This window comes from Rhea pennata, chromosome Z, assembly GCF_028389875.1.
Source record: "Rhea pennata isolate bPtePen1 chromosome Z, bPtePen1.pri, whole genome shotgun sequence".
Classification (NCBI taxonomy): Eukaryota; Metazoa; Chordata; class Aves; order Rheiformes; family Rheidae; genus Rhea; species Rhea pennata.
The window spans coordinates 61,069,169-61,089,271 of NC_084702.1; the positions used below are offsets into that span (position 1 = coordinate 61,069,169).

At 37.9% G+C, this 20,103-nt stretch overlaps 1 protein-coding gene across 2 annotated transcripts; it reads left to right on the forward strand.

The window, feature by feature from the left end:
• Positions 1 to 1,350: 1,350 nt before the first annotated feature.
• On the forward strand, positions 1,351 to 17,112 carry DEPDC1B (DEP domain containing 1B). 2 transcript variants are annotated; one of them, XM_062599360.1, is made up of 11 exons: positions 1,351 to 1,398; positions 1,945 to 2,210; positions 7,466 to 7,601; positions 9,901 to 10,028; positions 10,802 to 10,932; positions 11,988 to 12,035; positions 12,404 to 12,544; positions 14,063 to 14,229; positions 15,633 to 15,809; positions 16,473 to 16,658; positions 16,951 to 17,112. In XM_062599360.1, the coding sequence occupies exons 1-11, from the start codon at positions 1,351 to 1,353 to the stop codon at positions 17,110 to 17,112; spliced, it is 1,590 nt and encodes a 529-aa protein (XP_062455344.1). The 2 variants fall into 2 exon arrangements, with proteins under 2 accessions (XP_062455344.1, XP_062455345.1); XM_062599361.1 differs by lacking the exon at positions 16,473 to 16,658.
• Positions 17,113 to 20,103: the final 2,991 nt, after the last annotated feature.

Genomic DNA, 20,103 nt, shown 5'->3' on the forward strand with positions numbered 1-20,103 from the left:
GTAAAACAGAAACCTTACTTTAATTAATGATTTTCCCAAAATGTTTGGCTTTATTCTTGTAACAACTATTATAACATAGCTTGCTTTTCTGTTTAATACACTGACAAGTAGAAGCATTTGGAGGAAAAAAAAGCATTATTTCAGGGTGCTGTACGGATATATCTTGAGAGGCTGCATTTAGTGTAAGTGTTCTAGTGACAGCAATAAAAAATGTTACTAAACTCATTGTGGTACACACAATGCTGAAGCCTGTGAGAATCATACAGTCCTGATCTCAACAGTCACATATCTTCCTGCATAAAATTATGTGTGCTACATGCTTAAATGTATCAAATTTCAGTTATCCTTGGAAAGGGGGGGTGCAATATAAAACAATATTATAGTGAATGTTTGCTGATAGTGAGAGGAAGCAGGTTGAAATGCTGCGTTTCATTAGCATTTCTCATCAGCCACGTTTATGTTGCCAGTTACTTCTTTATAATAGTCCTGAAAATAGACATTTTTCTTTCTGTGTGAATTAGTAATGAAAAGGACACATCATCAAAGTAATAACTAACCAGATAGAGCCTATATTGATGTCTGGAATGGTTTTCAAGCGTAAGCCCGGGCACCTTTCCTGAGCCAGTTGCTGTTCAGCCGCGTGCTTGAGCCAGTAGGGAGAAGAACAAGTAGGTAACGTTCCGTTTAAAAATTAGGTAATGCATCTTCCAGGAAGCTAAAATGCCCCACTGAAGGACGTTATGAGAAGCGGGTATTAGGCTAGAGTGCCTACTAACCGTCGTTTCCCTCTCTAGCCAGCGTTCTACCTCAAGGTATTACCCCAGAAGCCTATCGGTGCTTTAGGGCCGTTGTGCGAGTTCTGCCGTTTTCCCCTGGGGACTGTAACGAAAGGAGACGATGCTCCCGTCCCCGCCTGCCCTGCAGGACTCAAGTCGCATTTCCTTTGCCTCTTCCCATCCTAATGTTTCCGCCTTCTGCCCTCCCGCACACCGTGGTTCACCTGGGCCCAGCGGCCCTGCTCAGCTGAGGGAGGAGGAGGCGGCGGCTGCTCCTCGTCCCCGCCCCCCGGGGCCCGCGCGGCCGTTACCGGGGCTCCGGGCAGCCGTTACACACCACCCTCCGAGCGCCCCCTCCCCGCCCGGTGCGGCAGGGGGCGCGAAAGGCGTCGCACGCCGGGAGGCGGGGCGGCGGGCTCGTCCGCCAATCACGGGCGCAGCGGGCTCGTCACGTGCAGCGCGGCCGCCCAATGGGGAAGGGCAGTGCCTCGCGGGCCGGGATTCAAACGGTCGGCGGGCGCGGCGCGCGCGTGGCGGCTGGTCTCCGTGGAGACGGCGCGGCCCGGCCGCGTCCATGGAGCCGAGGCTGGTCGGTCCCGGGCCCTACCGCGCCACCCGGCTGGTGAGAGCTCCCCGGGGCGGCGGCGGCCGCCCCGTCCTCCTCGCGTCCTGCGCAGCCTCCTTCGGCGAGACCCTGCGTGGCGGCCCCTTATCTTGATGCAGGCCTGCTGCTGCGGCGGGGCGCACCGGGCCCGGCTCCGAGCCGCTCCCCGGTCGTGGGGCCTGGCGGTGCGCTCGCGTTCCCGTCGGCCGCGGGCTGGCGTTCCCCGGGGCTGGGGGCACCCCGGGCGCTGCGGGCGGGACCCTGGGCCCGGCAGCGCTGGGCCTTGGCCTGCCCTTTTGTTAAGTAAAAGCCAAGGGGAAGCCAAACCGTTTGCTGCGGCTGTGGAGCTGTGGGTAGTGTAGGAATCTGGATATTACAGCTTTCAAAATCTTGTCTTTGTACTTGAATCCTAGTTTTAGATTTCAATGCGCTTGTGAAAAAGGTGAGCCAAATGCATGCAACTGGGTGTTCAGATCTGATTGCATTCGGGTTTTTACCTCACAAGACTGAAATCTTTCTGGGAGAAGAGCTCCCATAACAGTTTGTTTTGTTCTTCTTCCGTAGTGGAATGAGATAATTGAGCTCTTTCGGTCTGGGATGCCTTTACGGAAGCATCGGTGCCGCTTCAAAAGCTATGAGCGTTGTTTCAAAGCCTCAGAGGCAGTGGACTGGTTACATGAACTACTCGGCTGTAATCAAAACTTTGGCCCGGAAGTAACTCGTAATCAAACAGTTAAGCTGCTTAAAAAGTTCCTGAAAAATCATGTTATTGAAGACATTAAAGGAAGATGGGGCAAAGAGGACTTTCAAGATGATGGTCACTTATATAGGTAAACCTGTTTACAGTGACTTTATAAGACATTGGTTTTATGAAAACAGGGCATATTAACACTTGAGTATTGCTCTTACAAGTATTTCTGTAAAAGGCCCTTTAAAAGGTACCACTGTCTGTTTTTCTGCTTTCCTGTTAAAGACTTAATTTTTCTTTAGAAATGTGTGAATGATTGTGATTTAATATTTGTCTTTTGGAAGGCACTTTACTTGATTTTTCTCTTACGAGTACTAACAAAAACTTTTGCAACTCTTAATAAGAGTTTGGTTTGCTGTTAATAGGTATCAAGCTTGTCAAATATCTCCTTGACACATGTTCTTTTAAATAATATTGATGGAAGCGAGAAGAGTGCTGAGTATCCAGCTCCAGTTTTTTATCCTTCTCCCACCCAGGAATTTTGGATGAGCTTTTCCATTCTTTCTGAGAGAAGGGTTTTTCTGAACTTAAATGTCAGTCAAGGTGGAGTTCTTTCTGTATGCTGTGGGCTGAAAATTGATCCTGTGGATTTAAAAAAAACCCAAAAAACTGTAGTTAAAACTTAGCTTTCTCTCATCTCTTATTAGCTCAGCCTCAGGAATGTTTGTTTGTTTATTTCTGCTTGACCTCTTAACTAATGCCTTGTTAATAGGGGACAAATAGGGGTAATAAAAGCCTGGTCTTGTTGGAGTGGATTTCTTGCCCTTTTGTGGTTCCTGTTAATGACCGGGTGCCAACAGGTTGAAGGTTCTAAACTTGTGCCATCTTGCATTGTCTTGTTCCCTGATAAATTAGTTTAAAATGAGCACTAGCTTGAATATGGCCTTGTAACATATTGAGATAAGTCTGTTCTTGGGGAAACAGAAGCTATCTTCTGAGAGTAATGATGAAAATCAGCTGGCAGTAATGCTTCCTTTCTACTTGTTAAGCTTTTCTTTAAATAAACTTTATGTAATAGTCTTTTTGTAATGGTTTCATAGATCATAGAATTTCTTAATATTGACTCTGAAAAACAGATGTAATGCTGAAATTCCATGTGATGTGGATGAAGTTATCTTTCTCATTTTCCTTTATGATCTTACCTAGCCTGTTTGTAAAGTGGGTGGCTAATGTTTTTTGACTACAAACAGGGTTAAGTGTGTCTGTTCACTACATTCTTAACTTTATTGGAATAGTTTAAAAGTAAGAACTATATTTTGTGTACTCTGGTTGTAAACATCTTTATCTTGTAAGAAAGTTCCTCAACCCAACTCTGTTTATTAACAAACTTTTAAGTTTAACAAACTTAAAGACTTTAGTCTGGAGCTTTGTGATGTTAAGGAGTAAGGTAAGATAGACGAGAGCTTTAGCATCAAGTTCACTGATTCTTTGTGCAAACAAAATGCTTGCATGAGCATTTACTGGAGATGTGTCTTTGGAAATACAGAGTTAGTGTAGTTCTTGCTAATGGATCTCCAGTAGTGGTGTCAAAACTTCCAAAAAGATGATGGAATAGATTTGTAAGAGAGCAGTAATAACATGAAGTTTGGTATGCATGTGGTGAAGCTAAAGCTGATGAATATTGATATAAAAATTAAGTGACCTGATTAGTCTATGAGTATTTATTTAATGAAAAATACTGAAAATAGAAAGTAATTGTGATGTGACTGGATGCTACAGCTAGAGAAACTAAAAAATAAGGCATCCTTACTTTTGGTTTTTAGCTAATTCCAATAATTAGAAGAAATCTTTCTCTAAGTCTCTAAAGAAAAATCCACTGCACTTAAAGCTGTTGTAGATCTTGTGCACACATTACACATTAAGAGGAAGAAATTGAACGGTCCTAAAGCTAGAAACTGAAGATCCTGTTTGCTGGCCTTATACTTGAAATATTGAAGACAAGGAGAGGTGTAGAGGAGCTTCTTTCTTGACTTCAAGTTGGAGAAGACTAAAGTAGTTTGGCGTGGGCTTTTTGTTTATTTAAACAGAGCTGGAAAAGCAGTTTTCTTTGAATGCATGCCTAGACTTTTTGCTGGGAAGACCAGTAAAGGAACATTAAGAATGCTGAGAGTGGTGGAAGGCACAGCAATTAGTATCTCTATGTAATGTGATTGGTGTTTCTAGGGGTTACGGTCGCTATGTGAAACAGAATAATGACAATCGTTTTTAAGGATAATTTCAGGTATGTATTTGGACAGCAAAGCAGAGAAAGGAGTGGGGTTTGCAGAAATGCAGGAGAAAAGCAGAGTTGTAGTATTTCTGTTTGAGATGTTTGTCTTTCTGCATCTTGTACAGAGAAGACTTCATCTGCTGCAATATTCTGTCTAGCCTTTCTTATGTTTAGCAACTTTTGAGGGTTGTGTTCCTATTTTTTCTCACTAATCTGAATAAATTAGGAGAAATAAATTGGGAGAAGAAAGCTTAGATGCTCCCTCTTGTGAAATGGTGGGCTGCTATGCTGTTCTGGGGATGCGAATATGGCTTTGACAGACCAGATGGGTCTTTTGATCTTGACTCAATATAGGTTTCTGCTTCTACTGATGACTTGCGTTTCTATGAATTGTTTTATTCTTTTTAGATTTATCAGTGTATTGACAAATATGTCTGATATAAGCAGAATATTCACATCCTCACGTTGACTGTTACTGGCTCTTGATTTAAAATTGATAAGGTGATAATCAGCTGTTTTAGAGGTTAAGGAATCCTGTAACCACCAACTCATTGTTTTCATGGACCCTCACTACTTTGTCCCCTCTCCAAATCTTTGAAGGGTAGAAAAGCTGTGCACGTTATCAAGTGACATTAAAATGATTAAATATTCATATGACACATAGTGATCATGTGTGTCACTGGTTTGGTATAGCCCACTCCTGCACTGTCTATTTTCTTAGGGCAGTGCTATCTGTATTTTTTTTTTTCTACTGGAACCACAGGTGTTGAGATGGCTAGAGGCTATACTTTGTCTCTTTTTCCTGGATATAGATTAGTTCTGTCAAAAGACTAAATAGTTCTTGATAGCCAGGGATATTATGCTTTCTCTTTTCTGTTTTTTAGATTTTGTGTTTTGTTGTTTTATTTTCCTCATTGGCAATGTGACATTCAAATGTTTTTGCTCATTTATACTATGTATTATCAGACGTTACCTCTTCATGAGTTGAAGGTTATAGGAAGCTCTGAGAGTTGTTTGGGTGAAATACTACTCTATGCTTGCTGTTTTCTTATGCTCTTTCTCTAATCATCTGCTATTCAGAAAAACTTTTGCTATCTTTTTTTTTTTGCCTCCAATTCAAAGAATAATTGAGTTACTAATGGAACAGTTTGATATTTTTAATAAAATTGCATACTACTTACACATTTTGGAGCCAGCTTTTCCCAGTGAGCTTGAAGTATAAAAAAAAAAACCCTGTAGTCTAATCATATTTTTGATGTGTGACTTTAACACACGCTAGTAGTCTCTTGTTTGTGCAATTGAACTCCCATTTTCCAGTCTGTCTTTATTCATGTATTTAATGTCCTGGTAGCTCCCTCTGGTGGGCTTTTATGATTTTACTCCTTAAATACAGGTTGCATGCCATGTTCGTGTGAGTACAACACAAGTAGCTTTTGATTCCATTGACAATGCTCACTCTGGAAACGTTGAGATGAGTAGTATTTTTTATAAATTACTATCTTATTGTATTTGCAACCGTATAATATGTTGCACGGCTGTGTTATTAGAAACAAAACGGTTAGATCTTTCAATAACCTCTGATGTAAATACAATTGTCTGTGCTTACTCACTCCATAGAGTATACCAAGCATTCATGAACATTGCCAAATGTTGATTTCATTTGTTAGGCAAACTAAGTAAGAAGGTGAGGACTAGTGAGGCTTCAGAAATAACGGGCTGTGCCTGTGTCCTGGCTTACTGGTTTAGTGTAGTCTACGAGAGTATATGGTATGTTATGGTTTTGGAAGCTCTTAGGTTTTACAGGTCTTGGAATCTGAACAATTGCCTTAAAAGCAAAAGGGATAGCACTGTGAATGTGCTGCTAAACCTCTGGGAGAATGGCTGCGGTGCTTGCTTTACTGATGGTGTCTGTGTTAGCTGATGATACTGTTCTGCAGCCTTCACCCCAGGTGTCACAAACAGGTATCTTCCCTCCCTGTATAAACTCCTAAAATGAGTGTTTTGACTGGAAAATGTGTTAATTTTAACATGTCAGCTTTGGAATGCCCTCCAGTTACTAGCTTCAGGTGACATGATTTTGCTAATGAACCGGTCACCATAAAACCAGAAATTTTTAACTGTTCACCCAAATGCCTTACTCCTGCTGGATCTTGGCATAATGCTACTGAAAAAGGAGGAATACACTTTTTTTTTTTTTTTTTTTTTTTCCTGGTTGTGAGAACTCATTTCTTTACTGATTGGTAAGGGAGGAAGTCTTGTGAGGATCAGAAAGTATGATCTGTGAGGAGAGGGGTTTCCAAAGTGTGGTACAAACCTGTCAAAGCAAAAATATTGATCAGGATAGTGGAATATGGTGGTGATAAATTTTAATTGCTGTAGCTTTCAATAGTGAGAGCTGGGTAGGGAGGAACCTAAGTTTCAGAGTAATTTAATTCTGATCATAGTGGAGATGTGACTGGATTCAATGTGCACTGGAATTTGTTTTGTACTATCTGCAGAGGCTAGTTTATAATATCTGTTTTTATTTCCACTAACAAATGACCTCAAAGATAAATGAGATTTTGTACAACTAGTTGGAAAACAATTTCTGAAAAAAGAACTCTGGGATGTGATTTTGGTCTGGAAAGCATGCAAACAAAAGAAAATATGGAAATAGGATAACATTTTGCTGTGACGCATGCATGCTTGCAAATTAAATCTGAGTGTTAGTCATGTGACTAGCATTGCTTTGTAAGATACGTGTTAGAGGTGCACCCGACATGGGAAAATCTACTTACAGCTTTTTCAGCAGAACCAGCATCTTCTCATGAGGGCTTGAGTCTGTTGTCTAAGTGGGGCAGCTGGTGTTTTTTGAGATGCAATGGGATATTGGACATCCATATGATGCACTCAGTTATGTCATAGGATGTGCAAGGGACATGCACTGTTCATTCCGGTGGAGCAGCTGAAGGCCAAACAAGGTATCCTAAGATATTTGATGTGTCAGTCAGCACCTGTCTCAGGCAACTAAGTTGCACTGAATATCCAAGGCATTTTTCATATGTATGCATGTAAAGGCCAAATACACAGGTTTGGGTAAGTATGTAATTCTGAGTTCATCAACTTTAAAAAATGTTCTTTAATTGTAGATTTCCTCCTTCTTCACCACTGAAGCCATATCCAAAGAAACCTTCCTGTATGAAGGAAGTAATTAAATTTCCAGATTGGAATGAACCTAAGGCTGGCACTTCTCAAGAACATATCCTAGTGAAATCAGTTACAATGGTAAGTTTTGCTTTTGTTTCTCCAAACATAAGCATATTTGGAAAGCAAAGTAGATAATAGAAATAAATTGAACAAATGATATTTTTAGTTGCATCACAATATTTGTCAATGAGATTAAATGCAAAGTACTTCTGTTATTTTAAACTTATGGGAAGTAAAATTGTTCTTAATCAGTTGCTGGGAATTTTGATTTTGAGTGTTCTTTCCACTGGGAATGTTGATTTTGAGTGTTCTTTCCACTAAGTTCAGTGTAGTCATATTTGACATTCAGTTTGTATACCAGTTTGTTGTAATTCCAATAAAGCATTTGTTACATTACAAGAAAAAATAGTTGTTATTGCTTACAGAACAGCTGTTTTACTCAGACTTTTCATGTAGTAGAACATATACAATATTACTTCTTTTCTAGCTACTATGAAATTAAGGCTTCCATTCCCTTTGTCACAATAGCTGTCTTGCGGCTAATGAAAGGTGGTGCTGGATTAGTTGTTTTTTCCCTTTGTGAGCTTCGAGGATGGTCCTACTCACTTACCTTGATTGATCTAACCTTTCGAAAGTTGTTAAACTGTTGCCTTCATTAGTAAAACAGAATTGTATCACTTCTTACAACCTTAACATCTTAAAAGTCTAGACCTTGCTGGTTATGTGTATTCTAAACCCTTCCTCCAGGATATCTTTTTGCACATGAGTATACTCATGCTTTTTGTGAACTGGAGGGACTTCTTGTAATACTTTTGTCTTTTTAATGCTGTTCAATGCAGCACATCAGCCTTGATTTTCTTGGTTGTCTATAATCTGTCTGGAAAAGTAGCTCCTACAATTTGGCTGGAAATCTAGAAGCCCTGAATAAATAGCTACTCTATATTTGAAATTCAATTCCTTATGTGCGGATCTAATATGTCTTTCATGTAGAGCAGGTTTCTGCCTTGTTGTAGTACACCTATTTCACAGCATACATTTCTTATGTAGAATTTCTCAAGAAAACAGGAAATTCTGGGAACTGGCTCATTTGGATCTGAACTGATTGTAAAGCCATGGAACAGTGAGGGAGTTGAGGATTTCTTTCTCTAGAAGAGAAAAACATGACCCTTTGAACTTTAGTAGTAGATAATTGACTTATAGGGAAGGGAGAAAAGATGGTGCCAAATGGAAGTTCAGAGAATGCAATGTTTCCTAGTTACCGCTGCAGGTCTAAGATGTTATAGCCTTCAGTTGTCTGCCCTAAATATTGTCCCAAGTATCCTGCCCTGATAGGGGTCAGCAAAGGATTGCATGTATGTCTGTCTCAGGTGCTACAGCATATATAGTCTTGCACTGTAACTCAAAATAACTCTCTTGTCAATTTAGGCTAATATAGTGGACTTATGAATTGAGGTAACTGAGGCAATGGAATATGCTTCTTTTCTACTGGTTCTTTTACAAAGGTGTAGCTTCCAGTGGAAGGGTGAAGTGGACAGGTAGCTGAAAGTGGCAGTGTCTTAAAATGCTGCAGTAATTAATATTTTGACACATCATGATGATAAAGATACCTGTTTCAAACTTGTTTGTCTGGTGGCATGGAGTGACTACCAACCACTGGCTGGAGTAATTAAGTGCATTCCTGGACTGCATTTTGTGGTTTAGTTTTGGTCACAGGGAATCTTGTTAGTGTGCTCTGAGGATTGATCTGTGGTGCAAATGATCAGGAGCTTCGCTTAGAAAAATATATTGCTGATGTAAATAATATATCCATTGTCATGTTCATGACAACCTTCAGATAGTGAGCTGGGGTTGGAAGGTTGACCAAAAGATGGTCACACAGATTTGTGTTCTCTTCTGCTTTAGTTGATTTTGTTACAATGGTGGTCTAGCTCTGATGGTTTTTCTTAGCTGTAGCTGCTTCCTTTCTTCCTATGTAAAATCTTCCAGAGGAGTTTACTGTTTAGTCATGGTCAGTGTATGCTGAATGAGTATCAATCTTTGGTGTCTTGGCTAATAATTTTTCAGTAATTTCTCCTGTAAATGGTAGTTGAGAATAAGTGACTTAAACTAGTTTTAGTCATGAAGCGAATCTGAATACAGGATTGGTGGGCATTGACTCCTGAAATTAAGTGCTGTTCTGATGCAACTTTGGACAAAATAGGAGACGAAGACGCTTCATATTTTTAAAACCTAAATACTTGCAGCCTGGGGATTTTACTAGAACTTTAAGTATTTAAAGTACTTGTAGCAAAAAATATGCTATACTGTAGGCGTATTATATGATTTAATAGTTTTAAAAAAAATGCCAGCTAAAGAGAAGTGTGTTTTCTGATTTCAGAACTCTGAAATGTGGTACAAGCGTCACAGTATAGCTATAGGAGAAGTACCAGCATGCAAGCTTCTGTTTCGCAGAGAGCTAACACAGGCAAATATAGAAGAGATCTGGAAATCCATGACATTGTCACGGTGAGTGTACTTGTGAGTCATCTGTTGTTAGGCTAGCACTGTGTGTTAGGCAAGTCTTGTTTGTCTTCTCTGCTGATCTCATTATTTCATCCACTCACCCTTTGTCACTGTCATTACACCCATATTAGCTAGACTAACCCTACTGCTTACTGTCTGACTATCAAATTCTGCAAAACTGAGTTTAACAGCTTTGACTTTTTTCCTGTTATGCTATGTTACACCTTTTGTTCTATGGGCTTTGTTTTGTTTATTTACTTCTTTTCCCCCAATCCCTTTCTCATGGTTGTGAAATTGAAGCATTCCTGTAGTAGTATACTGTTGTAGAACTCTTTAAAGACACGTGTGACATTTAGTCTGAGGATGTAAGAAATGGAACAGATGATTATGAATGCAAAAGGCTTTGTAAGACTGATATAGTCTTTATTTCTAGAAGGAATATCCTATACAAAGCTAAAGGCATTCCTATAGACCAGTGAAAGCTTTTTTTTTTTTATGTAAAAATACAAATTAGCTGTTTCTGCAACGTATCTGAAGCCTTACTACAGATTTTTATATCTAAAATGGTATGTTATTTTCATGCAATAAACTTAATCTGCTGCAGATTAGCATAGAAATTTTAATGATCCAAAGATGGATTTCAAACTGCTTTAGTCTTCCATATGCTAAAACAATAAACAGAAAGGATCTCTTTCAGAATCATATCTATACTGATACTATATGTTTCTCTCTCTGACTAGATGGTGTATTTTATATAAATATATATTTTTTTTTAGCTTGCAGAAGATCTTAGATTTGGATTCACTGGATGAAGTGCTAGATACAAAGCTTGTGAATTCTAAGCATATTGTTCAAAATGCATACAATGTCAATAAGCAAGGCATTGTTATTTTAGAAGATAAATCAAGTGAGTATTTTAAAAGAATTTAACTTTTAGTATAATATAGTTTGCTAGTAGAAAAAGCATTAACTACAATCTATATTAATGTGTGACATCTTTGTGCTTGTATAACCACTTTTCTACTAGAGTTTTTATGAACTATACCATTCTTGTCTTCTGAACTCACAGTAGTAGGAAGCAGTATTCATTCTTCCATGGTTTTTACCCTGTTCAACATTCTGTTGCTTTAGCAGGGTCAAAGGATGAAGGCGAAAGACAGAGCAGCAAGTCTTTACCTATGAAGATAGGGATCTTACTCATTTTAAGCTGGCTTTCTCAGCCCAACTCTCAACTGTACCTGAATTGGAGGGGGCTACATGAGGTTAATGTGTATCACAAAGTGAGAAGGCATCAAAATACATACAGAGAGAGGCTTATGTATTTTTTCAGTTTTGCATCTTCAGTCAACATGTTTTAAAATTAGTGCCAAGTTTAAAACTTTTGGTGTGTCAGGGAGAAATTGAAGCATCTTTGCTGCTGTGTTATATTACATGTTATTGCTACTGTGTTTTCCATGGGCTTGGTACAGAAGTAAAATATAACATTGGAATCTAGCTTGGTTTGTGAGTGAAACCACATCCAGAGTCTGTATGCATTTTTTACAGACAAGTGGAACAGTTCAAGAATATTACCTCCCTCCCTTCAGAAACGAACTTGAGTGCAGCTTCAGTACAAAGTAAACACCATACTGTAAAGCACTGTTGAAGGTGTAGTTTGAATAGTTTGACCAACTTCTGCAAGGCAGGTTAAGATTTTTTTATAGGATCCATTTTGGTGGCTGAGCTGTAAGGGGAATAGGTGCAACTGATATTGAGTACTGGAGGTACTAAAGCATTGATCTAACTTTACGTCTGGTGGAAGATATTTGTATGTTAAGGGATAACCTGCCTTTTTAATTAATCAACTTCTAGCTAGAGAAACTTTTAAAATTAAAAATATTTTCAATTTCAGTTTTTATCTTACAGTTTAACACTTAAATTCTCATTTTTTTTTTCTTTTCGTTTTCCCCCTCCTCTGTGCAGAGGAATTACCTCACTGGATATTGTCAGCAATGAAATGTCTAGCAAATTGTAAGTATATTCCAAAGAAAAGGAATTGATTGCTCCTTTACCACTTCATCAAATATCTCATATATTCAGAGTTGATTTTTTTTTCTGATTGCAGCCTTGAAAGCAGAATTAGAAAAGATCTGCCACCATATGTCCCCCTACTAGTGCAGTCTATTTCACTGAAATATATAGAGCATTTAACGGTTCTATTCATATTTTTCCTGCTACATATATTTTTCCTAGATCTGTTGAATTTTAAGTGTAATATAGTAATATAACTTTGAATAATGAGTCTAAACTTTTCTACTTTTCTACTTGGAGTTGCATTTTTATTGACTAGAATAGAAAATAATGGTCTTGCTGTTGGCTGCACTTGTTTTTTTTTTTAGGGCCCAGCTGCTCAGATTTGAAGCAGCCAACATATTCAGGATTTGAAAGAGATGTCTTCAAAACTATAGCAGACTATTTTGGCCAGATGAAAGAACCTCTTCTCACATTTCATCTTTTTGATGTTTTTGTGAGTGTATTAGGTAAGTAGTCAAGGAGGAAACCAAAAAGTGTGTTTTTGAATTAACTTTCTTGAATTAATATACCATATCAAAAGTGTCAAATTTATTTAGAACCCGTTCTGACCATTCTACATATGGACAAAATTGTTTATTTAAACTTATTTAACATATCATTACTATTTATATAGGTTGTAGTGATTGTTTATAAAGCAGTTCTTTTCTGACTAGTTATTCCCCGTTGCTACTTCTAAACGTATGCACCAGTATGCATGACCAATCTTCCTTTGAACTTAAAAAAGCTTTGCTCTGAAAATGAAATGAATTACAATGCTTTGCCATGCTTTTTTGGAATACTGTCTGTTTTGACTACCACGCTTACCGCACTTTTTTTGTTCTTAATTTAATAACAACTTCATTTTTTACACTGTGGAGCAGACTGGCTTGGTGGATGAAGGGAGAGCAGCGGAGGCTGTTTATCTTTACTTTAGTAAGGCTTTAAACAGTCTTTCACAACATCCTCAGACAAGCTGAAGTATGGGCTAGATAAGTAGACACTGAGGTGAACTAGAGACTGACTGCTGGGGCTCAAAGGATTGTGATCAGTGGTACGATGTCTGGCTGGGGGCCAATTATTAGTGGAATACCCCAGGGGTCAATACTGGGGAAACTGCTGTTCATTAATGACCTGGATCGTGGGAAACAGTGCACCTTCTGTAAATTTGCAGATGATACAAAAAGGGGAGGACTGTTTGATACACCAGATATTTTTCTGCCATTCAGAGGGACCTCAACAAGCTGGGGAAATTGGCACAGAAGAGCCTCATGAAGCTCAACAAAGGGAAATGCAGAGTCCTGCACCTAGGGAGGAACAACCCCATGTAGCAAAGCAGGCTTAGGACAAACCAGCTTTGCGGAGAAGGGCTTGCAGGTCCTGGTGGACCACAAGCTGAACGTGAGCTAGCAATGTGCCTCTATAGCGAAGAAGGCCAACAGCACCCTGGGCTACATTAGGAAGAGTGTTGCCAGCAGGTTGAGGGAGGTGATCTGTTCCCTCTGCTCAGCCCTAGTGAGGCCACATTTGTAGTGGTATGCTCAATTCTAGGATCCGCAGTAGAGAGAAGACATGGATTTACTGTTGAGAGGCCAGTGAAGGGCCACAAAGATGATTGGGGCCTCTTTCATGTGGGGGAAGGCTGAGAAAGCTTGGAGGGGAAAGAAAGCAAAGGATGAACCCAACTTACTGTAGTTCTCTGAAAGTCTATTAATATCCAGAGATATAGGTTATAGCTATTAATACTCCCCAGTGTATCAGAAGGAAGTCTTCTAAGCTTGTAAGTACTTAGACAAGGTGCATAGTGGAAAATGATTCTGATTCTAGAAGCCACCTTCCTGGATTTTTTGGTGAGTCAAGTTCTAGGAGGATATTAAATGAGCAGGGGAGGAATTTGCAAGGACTGTTTGAGGAAATTAACATTTTAAATGATATGGAAAAGCATAATTCTGAAATGTTGCTGAATTTCCTGGTCTTCTATAAACCAGGTCTACTGCAAAAACACAGCAAGGTCATAGAAGCTCTTCAGATTTGCTGTCTCTTGCTGCCTCCAGAAAATCGAAAAAAACTGCAGCTATTGGTGAGGATGATGGCAAGAATCAGCTTTAACAAGGACTTGCCACCTCTTTCTGAATCAGTGAGGACCAGAACCTTGGTATGTATTGTCTAAGGCAAAGAGTGTAGACCAGACTTTTGGAATAGCACAGGTAAAAGGTTCTTTTTGGAGAATGTATGCAAAAAGCCATTTGCCTGTTTGCTGAAGGGTTGATCTGTGATGAAAGTCGATGAAAGTAACATCTCAGCTGATTTTCCACATAGACTAGTGGGATTTGGACAGGTTCTCTACTGAGTAGAAAAAATAAAATGCAGCAGAAGGTGAGGTCTCTAGCGTTCTTTTTCACTGCAGAAAGTGAGAAAAAGATACAGAAAAATACTGTCTGTTTCAGTCATAATTAAAAGGATGTAGGTGAATATTCTAGTTCTGATTTACTTGTTCAAAGCTATTAAAAAAAATCCTGCCAGATTATTTCAGTACCTGTTTCTGTACATACTTAACTACAACATTTTTCTCTCTGAGGGCTGTTTTAATTAGTTTTTGACAAAGCTCTAGCTTGTGTTAATGCTTTGTCTGTAGAGCTGTTCATGGAGTTACCACTGTTTGCAACAACATGTTATGAAAAAGTGAAATTGATACTTATTGTATTAAGCAGAACTTAGAGATTCCATTTGCCTAAAAACATCTCCTTTTTGGTTAACTGTCAAGGCTTCTACAAGGAAAAGGGCACCAGAGCTCTAAGTGGTAGAATCACTGCATAAAAATCTTGAAGTTGTATGGATAAATCTAAATTTGTTCTATAGCAGTTAAGATTTTAATTAACTATGAATGGTATTTGATTAGAATAATTAAATTCCTGACTGCTAAGGTTATAAATTAACTATAAATGTGTTTGATTATGCTATAATCTATAAGGTACTTTTAAAGTGGATCCTTCACAATCCATGTACTTCATACTAGTGTGTTTTTTTTTTCAGTATCTATGGCATGTGGCAGAAAACCAATGCTTTGTTTGCCTTCTGTGCTTACAATGTTAATGACTTATGCACAACCAGAAAACTCGTAACTAATGTTCTAAACTGAATGTCTGAGCTTGAGACATGAAGACATGAAGTCAGCTGGGCCTGAACTTTAGTGAGTTTAGGATTTAAAAATCATGACATTTAATTTTTCTTTCTACCTTCTTTCTAGAAGGTTAACTTCTAATAAATTACTTGTAATATTTAAATCTTTGAAATATGTATCCTATTTAACTGGAAAAGTTATATGAAATGGCTATCTAGCCAAGTTCTGAGAATATAATGGACCTAGCCATTCTACATCTAAAGTTAGAGTATGTATTGCAGCAAGAGGTGTCTTCAGTCCGCTTGAACAGTGTCATTGTATACAGTACTTTTTGTATTGGAAGTATTGTGGCTTTTGTGCTCTCAGAATCTTTTTTTTCTGAAAAAGAAAAAAAAATCCTCTAATAGAAAAATATATACAATTTTCTTTTTTCTCAGATGGTTCAGGCATTTTCTCGTTGTATCCTCTGCTCAAAGGATGAAATGGACTTGGATGAACTGCTTGCTGCTAAACTAGTGTCTTTTCTCATGGACAACTATCAAGAAATCTTAAACATTCCTTCCTCCTTAAAAGCTTCTATAGAGGAACATGTTGTACATCTCAAAAGAGTCCAAGTAGGTGTCTGGTGAAAAAGTCTTAATGTCTATGCTGCTGTAACAAATTTATACTTTCTGTTCATGAAAGTTTAACAGATTTAAAAGATTTTATCTCTGCTAGTATATGCAGAGCTAGTTAATTTTCATTGCTGTCCATTGATCATAAGTATATACTTACATCAAACTTAAGTAGATCTTGGGTCACTTAGACAGGAACATGTAAACAGTTTCCTGTTGGTCGACCCTGTATCTTCAGGGAATGGGGTCCCGATCTGGGAAATTAAGTTTGTGGCAGTGAAAAACTGTAAGGGATATTTAGTGTTCTGATCAATGTTCTGTTTTTCTGCTAGAGCTATCCTTACTTAGCTTTTTCATAACTTTTTTTCTATTTCCTTTTCCTATTTTTTTTTGTTCAAAGCTGCTGTCTTTTCAGTTTGTTCTTCCTTAAATTGTACCAAAATGATTAGTCATTTTTTAGCTGTTTCTAAGAATGAGGCAAGCTTCCTTAGTGTCATGTTTTTTGACTTACTAGAACTCACTCTCATGCAAGTGATGGGAAGCAGAATCTCAGCTCTTTACTCCGTATCTTCTTTGTTTAGGGAATTTAAGTGGTCAATTTGATTAAGCCACTTTTCCCAAATTTATTCCTGAAGACATAGCTCTTCTGTTTTTTCTCTCCAGATAAAATATGCTGTAGCTGACACTGATGCAACTTTTCCTGCTCCATCATTTTGTCACCAAATCAGTACAGATGAATTTGAATCCCAAAGGGCAAATGGCTCTCAAGAACCACTGACAGCTTTATTGGAGGAAATCGCAATGAATAAAGAAATATCTATCAAAGACAAGAAGAAGAAGCTCAAACAAGTAAATAATTCTTCTACAGTCTTAATTTTAAAAAGTTCTATGAGGTCTTAAATGTCTGATTTTTTTCAAGAGAAATTGAGTTTTAAAATAGTAGATATTCCTGGATTTATAGCTTTTTAAAATTATTTAGAATAAAGGTATTGTGATGAATCAAACCATATTGGAAAATAAGTTTTTCTATATAGAGTGCATTAGAAGAATATGTATTTTTCTATTCCATAAGTGGAGGTAATGTTATTTAAATGCTAAGCTTTGGAGTGAATTTTTCATTTAAATTGGTGTATTTTTCTAGTTCCAGAAATCTTACCCTGAAGTGTATAGAATACGATTTCCTACTCCTGAAGCTGAAGCAGTGCTATTTCCAGAAAAAAATAAGCAGAAACCACCAATACTGATGTGGGCCTTAAAAAACCCATTTCAACCTTTTCACAGAACCAGAAGCTTTCGGATGTAAATGGTTTGCAATTCATCAGCAAACTGAATTGAAGCATATTATCAATGGATATTACACAAAGGGAGCCTGACCGACATGTAATTACTTCAAAAAATACTGGAGATAGTATTTCTACTGCTGGTGCAGTAGAAAAGAAGAGAAAAGTATTGAGGCAGTAGAAATGTGAACCTTTATCAGTATTTTTGTAGACCATTTTTCTAATGCCTGTTTTTGAAAAACCAAGATGGTTATTCTACATGGTGGTGTAAGACATTTCCTGCATTCTAACCATTTCTTCACGAACTAAATGTATTTTTCTGTAATGTACTGTTGATATCTTGTAAACAGCATTTTTCACCTGCAAAAATGTTGGACTGGACTATATTTGTTCATGTATAGCTTGTGGAATTAATGTGCTGTATATACTTGAATATGTATGAAACACTGGATTTTGTTTGTGTATCGTAGTGTGTTTGTGTATTGTAGTGTTCTTTATATATGGCTGATTTCAGAGAAGTGTAAAAACTTGTCCTTAGTTTCCTGATTTATGTGATGCATTACAGCTTGAGTCAACTGTTAAAAATCGTTAACTTCTGTAATACAGACCCAGGTTTTTAAAGCCATTTCCATACCTCTTCCTAAGTATTGTTGTTTAAAATTGGATGCCTGTCCAATAGAAGTTGCACATTTTATCAAAAAAATCCAAAGCCTTGGATTTGCTCTGGAAAAGGAAGGCACATGTGGAAGTGACATTAAAGGATATGTGCCTTTAATGGTTGCATTTGTGCTTTATGAAATATACTGTATCTATAACTTGACTGGGTATAACTTCATTGGTAGTGACAGCATTTTTGAGCTATTAAAGCATTAACATTTTCCAATATTTACTTACAGTGGTGGTTTCATGTCATGCATCAGATTTTTAATGAACAGCATTTCACACATGCTGAATCCCCAGAGTAGAGTGTTCAGGTATGAAGGCAGCTGACATCTCACTAAACTTCTATCTGAAAATATGATAAGCATCATGATGACTGACTATCCTGTAATGCAGCATTGAGAGCATTTTTACTTTGCCAGCCTCCTGACTAGTCAATAAGTTATGAGATGTACATTACAAGGTTGATAGCTTAATAGACTGAAAGATTCCTCAGGCGTTGTGCTTTCGATGAACTGTACATGCATGATTCCATGATGTGTTTTCACAGATCAGTTATACTTGGATTTGATTTCAGTAATCTTCATTTCTTAAAGAAAATGGATCACTCTCAACAACATTAAGGAAATATTAATTAGTTAATATTTAAAGTCATCTGAGACCACTTCTTACCTTTTGTACGAGGTCTCTAAATGTGACAGTCTTTTTAGATTCGCCGTATTCTTCTGTATATGCTTATGTGCAGTTGAAGTTAGACTATCACTAGACTACTCACATACAAAAATCTGGTTACAGCTAAAGTACAATAATGAGTTAGGCTATTAGGAAAGGTTGTCTTGCATCAAAAAGTGGAAACTCCCAAGAACTCTGTCAGTCCTTAACTGCAAAGGAGAAGTAGAAGCCAATTAGCCACTGAAAATCATTTCCCTGTTTACTGACATGACTTAGTGTTGTACTGGATACTTTTCCCCATTGTTCTTTCCCTTCCCCCCTCATTTTTCTTATCTTTCTTTAGTCTGTTTTAAACTTTTTTTTGGGGGGGAGATGTAAACTTTAGTTTACCCATTATTTTCCATGAGGAGAAATTGCAGCATCTTTTCTTTCCTCCAACTACACACTAACTAGAATTCTTTTCCTGATCTAGTAGTTCCTGGTGACCTCATATCTATGGGAGCTTTGCTCTAGAATCTACTGGAAGAGGGAAGAACCTTTTGGGAAGGGAGATAAGCCTTTGCTTCCCATCACTTTTGCTATTTGTGGCCATGCTTTCTTTCCCTACACAAATGCAGTTTACTCCAGTTCCTAAATTAACAATTGGTCATCAAGAAAATCTTTTGGTTCACATATCTCAGTTTTTGTTCTAATCCTGGCATTGATCATACTGTGAGTGATGGCTTTCATCATTAGCTTTCATCATCATTTAATGCACATGGATTATTTAATTGCTTTTACTGCGAATGAGTCTGTTTAATTCACTTCTGATTTATCATGTTTGTGGTATCAGTTGTTAACATGTATGACTACAAAGAATGACTGATGGCTGATGTTATTTTCTGGAACTGTTTTCAGATGTTACTTTATTAACAGAGAGGAAGTTTGGGCAAAATCTGGGGGATTTCATTGTCTTGTTCTGTTAGGCAGAAATAAGAACTACAGCTAGGAAGGTAGCATACTGTCAAACTGTGCTTTTAAAGTTATTGCCATGAAGTGCCACAACTTTTTCTCTCTCTCTCTTCCAAAAACATGTTTTATAACCTAAGAGCTTCTCTTTCTTTTAGCTTCTCTCTTCTATCGCATGCTAACTCAGTATGACTCACTTTATTTCTTGACCAGAAATTTTTAAATCTCCTACTGCCTTTGGGCTTATGATTCTAATTATTTTAGCTTTAGGAGGCTACTCTAGGTTTGGAATTCACAAACTCATTTCTTACAGATATTACTTTCCAGGTATTTAAGTGCACTTGAATTTTATTAACTTGGAACAGGTGATGTACTTTATACCAGCTGTAATGCACTAACATTACTTTTTTCATCAATTCTTTATGCTTACAGCAGAAATGTGGAATGATAGGCTTCTCAGGAAAACAAAGCCTGAAAGATAGAGTTGAAGTTACACGAGTAAGTTCTTTAGCCCTGTGTTCAAGTACTAGCACTATAATCATTGTTGATCAAAATCTCTTGCTATATTGGGCTGTGAATGTTTTTTTCAGAAACTCAGATTATAGAATATTTAGGTATCTAAGACACTATTTATCTCCTTGGATAAATATTTTGGTGCAATGTAGATATATTGGAAAGGCAACTGTTGCTTTCCACTGACTGTAAAGGGAATAGATGGCTCTAGTTACCTGGTT